At 41.4% G+C, this 14,263-nt stretch overlaps 1 protein-coding gene across 1 annotated transcript in view; it reads left to right on the top strand.

The window, feature by feature from the left end:
* TGM6 (transglutaminase 6) overlaps positions 1-14,263 on the top strand; it is a 46,159-nt gene that overhangs the window by 10,953 nt on the left and 20,943 nt on the right. Inside the window, 2 exon segments of the mRNA XM_065893269.1 lie at positions 5,855-5,958; positions 6,051-6,291. Coding sequence (XP_065749341.1) covers positions 5,855-5,958; positions 6,051-6,291 — 345 coding nt within the window.

The following is a 14,263-nucleotide window of genomic DNA, read 5'->3' as shown; positions in this document are numbered from 1 at the left end:
GACAACATGAAACGCACCAACATTCGAATTATAGGGGTTCCAGAAGAAGAAGAAAGAAAGAAAGGGACTGAGAAAATATTTGAAGAGATTATAGTTGAAAATTTCCCTAATATGGGAAAGGAAATAGTTAATCAAGTCCAGGAAGCACAGAGGGTCCCATACAGGATAAATACAAGGAGAAACACGCCAAGCCACATATTAATCAAACTGTCAAAAATTAAATACAAAGAAAGCATATTAAAAGCAGCAAGGGAAAAACAACAAATAACACACAAGGGAATCCCCATAAGGTTAACAGCTGATCTCTCAGCAGAAACCCTACAAGCCAGAAGGGAGTGGCAGGACATACTGAAAGTGATGAAGGAGAATAGCCTGAAACCAAGACTACTCTATCCAGCAAGGATCTCATTCACATTTGATGGAGAAATTAAAACCTTTACAGACAAGCAAAAGCTGAGAGAGTTCAGCACCACCAAACCAGCTTTACAACAAATGCTAAAGGAACTTCTCTAGACACGAAACACAAGAGAAGGAAATGACCTATAGTAGCGAACCCAAAACAATATATAAAATGGAAATAGGAACATACATATCGATAATTACCTTAAATGTAAATGGACTAAATGCTCCCACCAAAAGACACAGATTGGCTGAATGGATACAAAAACAAGACCCTTATATATGCTGTCTACAAGAGACCCACTTCAGAACTAGAGACACACACAGACTGAAAGTAAGGGGATGGAAAAAGATATTCCATGCAAATGGAAACCAAAAGAAAGCTGGAGTAGCAATTCTCATATCAGACAAAATAGACTTTAAAATAAGGACTATTAAAAGGGACAAAGAAGGACACTACATAATGATCAAGGGATCGATCCAAGAAGAAGATATAACAATTGTAAATATTTATGCACCCAACATAGGAGCACCTCAATACATAAGGCAAATACTAACAACCATAAAAGGGGAGATCAACAGTAACACATTCATAGTAGGGGACTTCAACACCCCACTTTCACCCATGGACAGATCATCCAAAATGAAAATAAATAAGGAAACACAAGCTTTAAATGATACATTAAACAAGATGGACTTAATTGATATTTATAGGACACTCCATCCAAAAACAACAGAATACACATTTTTCTCAAGTGCTCATGGAACATTCTCCAGGATAGATCATATCTTGGGTCACAAATCAAGCCTTGGTAAATTTAAGAAAACTGAAATTGTATCAAGTATCTTTTCCGACCACAACGCCATGAGACTAGATATCAATTACAGGAAAAGATCTGTAAAAAATACAAACACATGGAGGCTAAACAATACACTACTTAATAATGAAGTGATCACTGAAGAAATCAAAGAGGAAATAAAAAAATACCTAGAAACAGATGACAATGGAGACACAACGACCCAAAACCTATGGGATGCAGCAAAAGCAGTTCTAAGGGGGAAGTTTATAGCAATACAAGCCCACCTTAAGAAGCAAGAAACATCTCGAATAAACAACCTAACCTTGCACCTCAAGCAATTAGAGAAAGAAGAACAAAAAAACCCCAAAGCTAGCAGAAGGAAAGAAATCATAAAAATCAGATCAGAAATAAATGAAAAAGAAATGAAGGAAACAATAGCAAAGATCAATAAAACTAAAAGCTGGTTCTTTGAGAAGATAAACAAAATAGATAAACCACTAGCCAGACTCATCAAGAAAAAAAGGGAGAAGACTCAAATCAATAGAATTAGAAATGAAAAAGGAGAAGTAACAACTGACACTGCAGAAATAAAAAAAATCATGAGAGATTACTACAAGCAACTCTATGCCAATAAAATGGACAATCTGGAAGAAATGGACAAATTCTTAGAAATGCACAACCTGCCAAGACTGAATCAGGAAGAAATAGAAAATATGAACAGACCAATCACTAGCACTGAAATTGAAACTGTGATTAAAAACCTTCCAACAAACAAAAGCCCAGGACCAGATGGCTTCACAGGTGAATTCTATCAAACGTTTAGAGAAGAGCTAACACCTATCCTTCTCAAACTCTTCCAAAATATAGCAGAGGGAGGAACACTCCCAAATTCCTTCTACGAAGCCACCATCACCTTGATACCAAAACCAGACAAGGATGTCACAAAGAAAGAAAACTACAGGCCAATGTAACTGATGAACATAGATGCAAAAATCCTCAACAAAATACTAGCAAACAGAATCCAACAGCACATTAAAAGGATCATACACGATGATCAAGTGGGGTTTATTCCAGGAATGCAAGGATTCTTCAATATACGCAAATCTATCAATGTGATAAACCATATTAACAAATTGAAGGAGAAAAACCATATGATCATCTCAATAGATGCAGAGAAAGCTTTTGACAAAATTCAACACCTATTTATGATAAAAACCCTCCAGAAAGTAGGCATAGAGGGAACTTTCCTAAACATAATAAAAGCCATATATGACAAGCCCACAGCAAACATCATCCTCAATGGTGAAAAACTGAAAGCATTTCCACTAAGATCAGGAACAAGACAAGGTTGCCCACTCTCACCACTCTTATTCAACATAGTTTTGGAAGTTTTAGCCACAGCAATCAGAGAAGAAAAGGAAATAAAAGGAATCCAAATCGGAAAAGAAGAAGTAAAGCTGTCACTGTTTGCAGATGACATGATACTATACATAGAGAATCCTAAAGATGCTACCAGAAAACTACTAGAGCTAATCAATGAATTTGGTAAAGTAGCAGGATACAAAATTAATGCACAGAAATCTCTGGCATTCCTATATACTAATGATGAAAAATCTGAAAGTGAAATCAAGAAAACACTCCCATTTACCATTGCAACAAAAAGAATAAAATATCTAGGAATAAACCTACCTAAGGAGACGAAAGACCTGTATGCAGAAAATTATAAGACACTGATGAAAGAAATTAAAGATGATACAAATAGATGGAGAGATATACCATGTTCTTGGATGGGAAGAATCAACATTGTGAAAATGACTCTACTACCCAAAGCAATCTACAGATTCAATGCAATCCCTATCAAACTACCACTGGCATTTTTCACAGAACTAGAACAAAAAATTTCGCAATTTGTATGGAAACACAAAAGACCCCGAATAGCCAAAGCAATCTTTAGAACGAAAAAAGGAGCTGGAGGAATAAGGCTCCCTGACTTCAGACTATATTACAAAGCAACAGTAATCAAGACAGTATGGTACTGGCACAAAAACAGAAAGATAGATCAGTGGAACAGGATAGAAAGCCCAGAGATAAACCCACGCACATATGGACACCTTATATTTGATAAAGGAGGCAGGAATGTACAGTGGAGAAAGGACAGCCTCTTCAATAAATGGTGCTGGGAAAAGTGGACAGGTACATGTAAAAGTATGAGATTAGATCACTCCCTAACACCATACACAAAAATAAGCTCAAAATGGATTAAAGACCTAAATGTAAGGCCAGAAACTATCAAACTCTTAGAAGAAAACATAGGAAGAACACTCTATGACATAAATCACAGCAAGATCCTTTCTGACCCACCTCCTAGAGTAATGGAAATAAAAACAAAAATAAACAAATGGGACCTAATGAAACTTCAAAGCTTTTGCACAGCAAAGGAAACCATAACCAAGACCAAAAGACAACCCTCAGAATGGGAGAAAACATTTGCAAATGAAGCAACTGACAAAGGATTAATCTCCAAAATTTACAAGCAGCTCATGCAGCTCAATAACAAAAAAACAAACAACCCCATCCAAAACTGGGCAGAAGACCTAAATAGACATTTCTCCAAAGAAGATATACAGAATGCCAACAAACACATGAAAGAATGCTCAACATCATTAATCATTAGAGAAATGCAAATCAAAACTACAATGAGATATAATCTCACACCAGTCAGAATGGCCATCATCAAAAAATCTAGAAACAATAAATGCTGGAGAGGGTGTGGAGAAAAGGGGACACTCTTGCACTGCTGGTGGGAATGTGAATTGGTTCAGCCACTGTGGAGAACAGTATGGAGGTTCCTTAAAAAACTACAAATAGAATTACCATATGACCCAGCAATCCCACTACTTGGCATATACCCTGAGAAAACCAAAATTCAAAGAGAGTCATGTACCAAAATGTTCATTGCAGCTCTATTTACAATAGCCTGGACATGGAAACAACCTAAGCGCCCATCATCGGATGAATGGATAAAGAAGATGTGGCACATATACACAATGGAATATTACTCAGCCTTAAAAAGAAATGAAATTGAGCTATTTGTAATGAGATGGATAGACCTAGAATCTGTCATACAGAGTGAAGTAAGTCAGAAAGAAAAAGACAAATACCGTATGCTAACACATATATATGGAATTTAAGGGAAAAAAATGTCATGAAAAACCTAGGGGTAAGATAGGAATAAAGACGCAGACCTACTGGAGAACGGACTTAAGGATATGGGGAGGGGGAAGGGTGAGTTTTGACAGGGCGAGAGAGAGTCATGGACATATACACACTAACAAACGTAGTAAGGTAGATAGCTGGGGGGAAGCAGCCGCAAGGCACAGGGATATTAGCTCGGTGCTTTGTGACAGCCTGGAAGGGTGGGATGGGGAGAGTGGGAGGGAGGGAGACGCAAGAGGGAAGACATATGGGAACATATGTATATGTATAGCTGATTCACTTTGTTGTAAAGCAGAAACTAACACACCATTGTAAAGCAATTATACCCCAATAAAGATGTTTAAAAAAAAAAGAAATGAAATTGAGCTATTTGTAATGAGATGGATAGACCTAGAATCTGTCATACAGAGTGAAGTAAGTCAGAAAGAAAAAGACAAATACCGTATGCTAACACATATATATGGAATTTAAGGGAAAAAAATGTCATGAAGAACCTAGGGGTAAGATAGGAATAAAGACGCAGACCTACTGGAGAACGGACTTAAGGATATGGGGAGGGGGAAGGGTGAGTTTTGACAGGGCGAGAGAGAGTCATGGACATATACACACTAACAAACGTAGTAAGGTAGATAGCTGGGGGGAAGCAGCCGCAAGGCACAGGGATATTAGCTCGGTGCTTTGTGACAGCCTGGAAGGGTGGGATGGGGAGAGTGGGAGGGAGGGAGACGCAAGAGGGAAGACATATGGGAACATATGTATATGTATAGCTGATTCACTTTGTTGTAAAGCAGAAACTAACACACCATTGTAAAGCAATTATACCCCAATAAAGATGTTTAAAAAAAAAATTAAAAAAAAACATTAAAAAAAAATAAAAAAAAACAAAAGAGCATATAAAAGTTATGTTTACATTATACTATAGTCTATTAAGCGTGCTATAGCATTATGTCTAAAAAACAATCTACATACCTTAATTTTTAAAAACTTCATTGCTAAATGCTAACTATCGTTTGAGCCTTCAGCATGTTGTATTAGTAACATCAAAGATCACTCATCACAGATCACTATAACAAATACAATAATAATGAAAACGTTTGAAATATTGCAAGAGTTACCAAAATGTGACACAGAGAGACATGAAGTGAGCAAGTGCTATTGGGAAAACAGGGCAGATAGACTTACTTAAGGAAGGGTTGCCATAAACTCTCAATTTGTAAAAAACGCAATATCTATAAGGTGCAATAAGTGAAGTGCAATTTAAAAAGGTCTGCCTGTACGTATATGAATGCTAGGTGCTCTATCATTACAGTTCATGAACGGTTCAAAAAATTCAGCCACAGAGCAGGGCCCAGGGCCTAGCTGGCACAGGAACTTTCCCTCTCTGAGGGCTCCTCTCTGCTCACCGGAGGCCACCCTGCCCCATCCTCTCTCTGTGGCAGGAATTTCCATGTCTGGAATGAGAGCTGGTTTGTCCGGCAGGACCTGGGCCCCGCTTACAATGGTTGGCAGGTTCTGGATGCCACCCCCAGGGAGGAGAGTGAAAGTACAGGCTTAGGGGTACAGGCTTAGGGGGGCAGGTCCTAGACCCCCACTTTTGCTCCCCTGGAGCTGCTCACGCCCACCCCTCCTGCACAGGTGTGTTCCGGTGCGGCCCGGCCTCGGTCACCGCCATCCGCGAGGGCGATGCGCACTTGGCCCACGACAGTCCTTCTGTGTTTGTGGAGGTCAACGTGGACTACATCACCTGGCTCTGGAATGAGGATGAAGCCAGGAGCATGTGTCCTCAGACACTAAGTACTGAGAAGATCGGGAGGTGCCTCAGGACCAAGGCAGTGGGCAGCGACTCCTGCGTGGACATCACCAGCCTCTACAAGTATCTGGAAGTTAAGGGCGTCTAGCGGCCTCCATCAGCCTCCCCAGTGACCCGGCTGCTGCATAGGGACAACGCGGGCCGCCCCGGGGCCAGGCCGTTTCCCATGTGATATGGTGGTGATAGCCTCCTTCAGTACTGTCTCTGAGATTGAGCCAAGTGCTTTTAGCTTATATTAACAGCTTCCTCTGTTTGCAAGTATATTTCCCACATCTAACAATATCAATAGCTACATTTCCTTTAACATATATGTTCCAGGTACTGTATCAGGTATGCTCACATGTGATAACTATAATTACTAATAATAGTGATGTTAGTAGCAGGTATTATTTATTGAACACCTAGGATACACAGCAATAGGCCCCATGCAAAATAATAATAATATAGCAGCTCCTGCTTATCATCTGCCAAGGCCTAAGCCATGATCACTAATTAATGGTCACCGGTTTACTGAAGAGCCTGTACTTGTTGGGGGTACAAAAACAAAACATGTATTTTTTCTGGTCACTGCCTCTAGCTATAAAAAGTCACCCTTTTCCCCTCCCCCTAAATAACAGGTCCCTTAGCAGTGCTGTGATCTGATCACACACTTTCAGCTGCTCCTGCTTGTTAAAGGAATGTTATTTGGGTAATCAAGACTTCAAGTTCAAACTTGAATCAGAGCTAGTCTCCTCCCCTCCTCTGAGCACGAACTGGAGTGGTGACCCCAGAAGTTTGCTGTAATCGAGGGGCACCAGCTCTGGCTTCCTCCAGCCCCTGCAGTTTACCCTCTAGGGTGGTGGTTTGCAATGCACTGGTGTCACCTGGGGCACAGATTGAACAACAATTACTTCTTGCTCAGGATTCTGTGGGTCAGCCATGTGGGCTGTGCTCAGCTGCAATGGTTCGCACGTGGTGTCTGCTGGGATCTCAAATTTATCTGGGGCCTCAGATGGGACTGCTGGGCTGGCTACTGGAGCCTCTCATGCTCCAGTAGCTAGCCCCGGCTTGCCCACATGGCAGCAATGTGCTCAGCAGGTCAGAATGAAAGCTGCAAGGTCTCTCAAGGCTTCACTCAGAACTTACTATGTCATCTTTGCCACATTCTGTTGGTCAAGCAACAAACACCACCCCAGATTGAAGGGGCAGGAAGTACACTCTACATCTTAATAGGAAGAGTTGCAAAGAAAGTATTATGGCCATTTTAATCTACCACAGCAGCCCTGACTGCACCCTAAGTGAATTGCAGTCTCTAGAGGGTGTGGCCCAGCCATCAGGACTTATAAAAGCTCCCCAGGCAATTCCAACGTGCAGCCAATGTTGAGAACACCGGTCTAAGTCTTCTGGTGTGTTAGGCCAAGAAGGAGGAGGACAGAAGAGTGGAAATGCCTTTGACTTCAGGGAGCGAGGATTCAGTGCCCTAAGGCAGGCAGGTGCTGCTGCCCTAGTTACTCCGTAGCTCAGGGAGGACAGGTGGTGGCTCCGTTACAGCCTGCTGCCTTGGGACTCACTCCTGTGCTGTCCCCAGGCACTGCTGATTTCTTGAGACATTGCCCTCTCTTGCAGTGGAGCCCCCCCCCCACCCCACTGGCAGTCACACACTTTCCCTCTCATGCATGGAAGTTTTTGTCCCCAGATTCTGGAGGGGTTTGCAAGGCTGTGGCCCCCACACTCATCTAGATGCTGTGACCACCTCCAAAGCTGGTGGGGAGAGTTCTTGATGGGCTGTTACCCACCTGCCATCTCCCTTCAGTTCTGTCCTCTGTGCTCAGGGAACACATGGCTCAATAAGCAGACCTCCCACAAGGATGAAATGCCAGCTTCCCCTTCCTGTAGGCACTCTGCCAGTCTTTACCGGCCAGCTCCTTCCTGCAGGCACCCCTAAACTTTAACATTGATTCTTTTAAACACCCCACAACACACACACACACACACACACACACACACTCCCCCAGTTCCTTCTCTAGGAACATGGCCCTTGATGTTGATGACCTTCTCTTCTTCACTGTCTCAGGGTGGGCAGTGAGGGATGGTAGGTGGTAAGGTCTCTTCCAAACTACTACTTCTCTCATAAGTCTTTCAGGTTGATGCCTGGTCCCATCTGCTGGGAGTTTCTAAAACTTAGAATACGGGGTGTTTGGGGTCTCTTATCCTAAGCTTTAGCCATGGCCACATGAGAAATCAACATCCTGTTACAAGATGCCAATAACAGTAGTCACCACTGCTGAGTCCCACTGTGGGCTGGCCATGTTCACATGTTATTTAATTCTATTATTTAACAAATGCTTACAAAGCAGTTCCCACAAGCTTGTAAGGTAGATGCTGGTATAACATTTATTTGTTAGAGGAAAAAGCAGAGGTGCACAGAGGGAAGTAGACTCAGTGAAGGGACACAGCCAGTGAGTAGCGAGTCTGGCTCCGGAGCCCATGCTATTCCTTTACGCTTGGCTGCGCTATCTAATTATAATATTATCTACTGTTGATTGCCCACTGTGGGGCAAGTGATTTTACATCTAGGTTAATAATAATAATAGCATCTAAATATTGTTAAGCATGGTGATAAGCAATGTCTGCACATTATTTCATTTAATATTCATAAAAACCCCGTCTTACATAAGCAAGTTGAAGCATAGGAAGGTTAAGTAACTTCCCCAAGTTTCCAAAACCTAGAAGAGCTGGAATGCTAACCAGAGCCTCTGTGTAATCTCAGAGCCTCTGCCTCTCCACTCTGCTAGACTGCTCCTCTCTTCCATGAGTGCCCACAATGTGCCATGTACCACGCCAGGTTCTTTTATGTGCTCAAGAAATAAAGCATCCCTAAGTGTCAGGCATGATTTAGAGGCAGGGGAGAAAGAGAAGTGCCCAGAGGATTCACCATCTGGTGAGCGGACAGCATCAGGATGGTACAGGGTGATCAGCTGTACTGTGTTGGGGAGGCCAGAAGGCTGAGGAAGCCCAGAGGACAGGTTGCTAACCAGCCAGGGAGGAGAGGGCAAGAAGAACATCCATGGGAAGGGATCCTGAAGGGAGTAGATTTAGCCAGGAGATGAAGGGTTGGGAAGGCATTCCAGGAGAGGACCCTATGCATCTTGATTCCAGATTCACTGTAAGCAGTGCTGTTCATCCAAGCCATGGGCATCCCATTCTGTGGATGAAATGCCAGGGCCTGTCTGCTTGCTCCATCCACTGAAGGAGGATACATGATAGAGTAGATTCAGAGTCCTTGGGGACAATGCGCTTTGCCCCTACCACTGAGTCAGCCTGGATGCTGAGCAAAGAGGAACCAGCCTTCCAAGCAAAGGAAACTGTGTACAAAAAACGCACTGACCGTCCTCAGATTCAGGTGGGCTTTCTGCAACAGGCTTCAGAGTAGAGTGGAGGAAGGCAGCTTCCCCCGCTAACCTTCAGGCAGAGGCACTAAACACAGAGGCAAGATCTTAGTCAGAGGCTGGTGCCAGGGGTTTGCAGGGGAGCCAGGTTGGCAGTTCAACCATCTGCCTCTGGCCCTGCCTGTTAGCTTCTTAGGGCTTCCATAACAAATTACCACAAATGTAGCAGCTTAAACCATCAGAAAGTTATTCTCTCATAGTTCTAGAGGCCAGAAGTTCAAAATCAAGGTTTAGCAGGGCCACACTCCCTCCAAAGGCTCTAGGGGAGAATCTTTCCTTGATTCTTCCAGCTGATGATGGTCCCTGCATTCTTTGGCTTCTGGCTGCATCACTCCAATTTCTGCCTCCACATGGCCTTCTTTCCTCCTATGTGTCTCAAATCTCCATTTCCTTTCTCTTACAATGACATCAATCATAGACTTTAGGTCCCACCGTAAATCCAGGGTGATCCTATCCCAGGAGACTTAATTAATCTGCAAAGGCCCTATTTCCAAATAAGGTTATATTCACAGGTACCAGGGGTTAGGACTTGGACATACCAATAGTGGGCACTATTCTGCCCACTACAGCCTGTGAGCGGGGAAGACCATGCACCTGTTGATCAGGGCCTGGCCAGCCAGCACATCCAGTGGCTGTGGGGCTGGAGCTCAGAGGCTGATCCACAGAGACCCAGTGACCAGACCCCAGGGAACTCCCCTTCCACCCTCTCTCTCCCTCTCTGTTACTCTGCTGTCTGTCTCTTTCTACACTTTTCTGCTGTGCCCTTCCTTCTTGCATTTAGTGGGTCCCCCAAGTGTCAGGTAGGAGAGTGGACAAGATGAACAGGAAAGCAGACAGTCCCAGCAGAGCGTGTTGCTGTCCGCCTGCCAAAGTACAAAATGGCCAAGGGAACAGCATGGGGGAAGGCACAGCTTGTTCAGGCAAGAGCAAGTGTGAAAGGGTCATTGGAGACTCCTTTATACCTAAAGGACTTTGCACAGGATGCTTTCTCTGCCTGGGAAGGTCCTGCTGACTTCACCCCAAGTCTGCCTGACCAGGGGTCTCAGGACCCTACTGGCTTCCTTCTAAGTACATATCACAATCTGATATTTGTTTGAATCTTTATTCTTTCCCCACCAACTAGACTGTGAGCTCTGGTATGGCTGGAAACCTGACTATTTTGTCTTCTGCTGTATCTCCAGCTCCTGTTTCAGCATCTACCACATAGTGATGCTCAATATGGATTTGTATGAATGAATGAATGCAGGCTGATAGCACATAATGGGCTTTGAATGCCTAAGGACATTGATCCATATGTCGGAAGGCCTTGCTTTATTGATTGTAAGACTGGCTTATGTTATGAGATACATGAGGCACATTTTCACATTTCTCTGTATTGATATATATTTATTGAACATCTGCTGTGTGCCAGGTACCCAGAGAACAAAACATGCATGACCCTTGCCTTAAAGGGGCTGACATTCTAGTGGGGCAGTTAGAAGTTAAGAAAAAGTAAAATAAATAGTATCTCAGATGGTGATAAGTATTCTGGGGGAAAATAAAGCAGAGAAGGATTTTAGGAACAGATTGGGAGGAAGTGAACATTTGTCATTAAAATCAGGTGATCACTAACAGATATCTATAGAAGGCCCACCCAGTAGCAGCAGAATACACATTCCTGGCAAGTCCAAATAGAACATAATCTAGAATTGACCATATGCTCATCCATAAAACAAACCTTAGAAGTTTTAAAGGATTGAAATCATACAAAGTATATTCTCTGATCACAATGGAATAAGATTAGAAATCAAAATCATAAAGGAATTTGGGGAATGCACAAATATGTGGAAATGAAGCAATACATACACCTAAATAATCAGTGGGTCAAAGAAGAAATCACAAGTGAAATTAGAAAATATTTTGAGATGAAAGTAAATGAAAACACAACATGCCAAAATTTATGAGGTGAGATAAAGCAGTACCTAGAGGGAACTTTATAGCTGTAAATACCTGTATTAAAGAAGAGCGATCTCAAGTAAATAACCTAACCTTCCACCTTAAGAAACTAGAAAAAGTAGAACAAATAAAACCCAAAGAAAGCAGAAAGAGGAAATAAGAAAGATTAGAGGAGAAATAAATAAAAAACAATGAAGAAAATCAATAAAACCAAAAGTTGATTTTTTAAAGATCAACAAAACTGACAAATCTTTAGCTAGACAGAGAGAAGACTCATATTACTAAGGTCAGAGAGGACATCACTACCAAACTTACAAAAAAATTATAAGGGGTGTGGTAAAAAAAATAACTAATTGGTTTTTGTCCCCAGTTCCTGGACATGGCTCCTAAAAACCCTTGAAATCTCTGGAGTGATAAGAGTGTCTTTTGTATGGAAATGAGATGACAGGTGGCTGGGGGTCCCCAGGTAGCTCAGGATGGGGCTGGTTGCAAAAAGGCCAAAACCATGCTTAGAAGATTAGAACTTTACACTTCACTTGAACCTCTGGGGATGGGAAAGGGACAGGAGATTGAGTTAAATGCCAATGGCCAATAATTTAATCAATCATGCCTATATAATTAAACTGTCATAAAACCCCCTAAACACAGGGTGCAGAGAGCTACCAGGTTGGTGAACACATCCAGGAACTAAGAGGGTTATCCTCCCAAAAAGGACATGGAAGCTCCATGCTACCTCCCCCCTCCTTCTACCTTGCCCTATGTTTCTTCTGTTTATCTCTTCTATTTGCCTATTCCTAAGTTATATCCTTTAATATAAATTGGTAATAGTAACTAAACTGTTTTTCTGTTCTGTGAACTGCTCTAGCAAATTACTGAACCTGGGGCCGTCACAGTCATGGTAACCCCCAATTTGTAACCAAGTCAAACAGAAGTGTAGGTAACTTGGGCACCCAATACTTGTGACTGGTGTCTAAATTGCAGGCAGTCTTGGACTGAGCCTTTAAATCTGTGGAATCTGACACTAACTCCAGGTAGTTAGAGTCTGGGTTGAATTCAAATGCAGGACAGCCAGGTGGTGACCAGAGAGTTGGAGAGTTGGTTGGTGTGGAAAACTCCCACACATTTTGTGTCAGAAGAGTTGTGAATAAAACAGTTCATTAGGAGACAGAATGAACAACTATTTACCAACATATTAGATAACTTTAGATAAAATGGACAAATTCCTCTAAGAATTACCAAAACTGCCTCAGGAAGAATTAGAAAATCTGAATAGATTTATAATAAGTAAAGAGATTGGAGTAGTAATTTAAAACTTCCTACAAAGAAAAGACCAGGCCCATATGATGTCACTGGTGAATTCTACCAAACATTAAAAGAAGAATTAATACCAATTCTTCACAAACTCCTCCCAAAAAACTAGGAGGGAACATTTCCCAATTCTTTCTATGAGGTTAGTATTATCCTGATAGCAAAACCAGATAATGACATCACAAGAAAAGAAAACTAGAGATCAATATCCCTTATGAACATAGAAGCAAAAATTGTCAACAAAAATACTAGCAAAGTGAATCCAACAACACATAAAAAGGATTATATGCCATGACCAAGGGTTTATTACAGGAATGCAAGATGGATTTAACATTGAAAACTAATTAATGTAATATACCATATCAATAGAAAAACCGGACAAAAACCATGTGATCATCTCAATAGATGCAGAAAAATATTTAACAAAATCCAACACACCTTCATGATAAAAAGTTCTTAACAAATTAAGGATAGAAGTGAACTTAGCCTGATAAAAGTCTTCTACAGGTTAACATCATATCTAATGGTAAAAGATTGAATGCTTTCCCCCTAAGATGAGGAAAATACAATGTTGTACACCACTGCCATTTTGTTCAACATTGTGATGGAAGTATTAGCCAAGGAAATTAGTCAAGAAAAAAATAGAGATCTTTTCAACAGTGTTGGGAAAACTGGATATCAACATGTAAAAGAATGAATTTGGACCCTTACCTTACACCATACACAAAAATTAACTCAAAGTGGATCAAAGACCTAAATGTAAGACCTAAAACTATAAAACTCTTAACAGGAAACATAGGAGAAAAGCTTCATGACATTGAATTTGGCAGTGATTTCTTGGATATGATACCAAAGGCAAAGGTAAAAAAGGAAAGACAAATTGGACCTCATCAAACTTTTGTGACATTATCAACAGAGGAAACCTGTAGAATAGGAGGAAATATTTTCAAATCATGTATCTGAAAAGAGGTTAATATCCAGAATATATAGACAACTCTAAACACTCGACAGCAAAAAAAAAAAAAAAAAAAAAAATGGGCAAAGGATTGAATAGACATTTCTCCAAAGAGGGTATACAAATGGCCAATAAGCACATGAAAATATGCTCACATCACTGATCATTATGGAAATGAAAATGAAAACCACAATGAGATACCACCTCATAACCATTAGGGTGGCTACTATCACAGAAGGAAAGAAGTCAGGAAGGAAGGGAAAAAGAAAGGAATAAAGGGATGGAGGAGGAGATGGAAGAAGAAAGTAAGAAAAGCACAAGTGTTGATAAGGATGTGGAGAAATTAGAACACATGCACTGTTGCTGGGATTTTTATATGGTGCAGCCACTGTGGAAAACAGTATTGAAGTTC

This window comes from Phocoena phocoena, chromosome 15 (assembly GCF_963924675.1).
Source record: "Phocoena phocoena chromosome 15, mPhoPho1.1, whole genome shotgun sequence".
Taxonomy (NCBI): Eukaryota; Metazoa; Chordata; class Mammalia; order Artiodactyla; family Phocoenidae; genus Phocoena; species Phocoena phocoena.
This window is presented reverse-complemented; position numbering and strand designations above follow the sequence as displayed.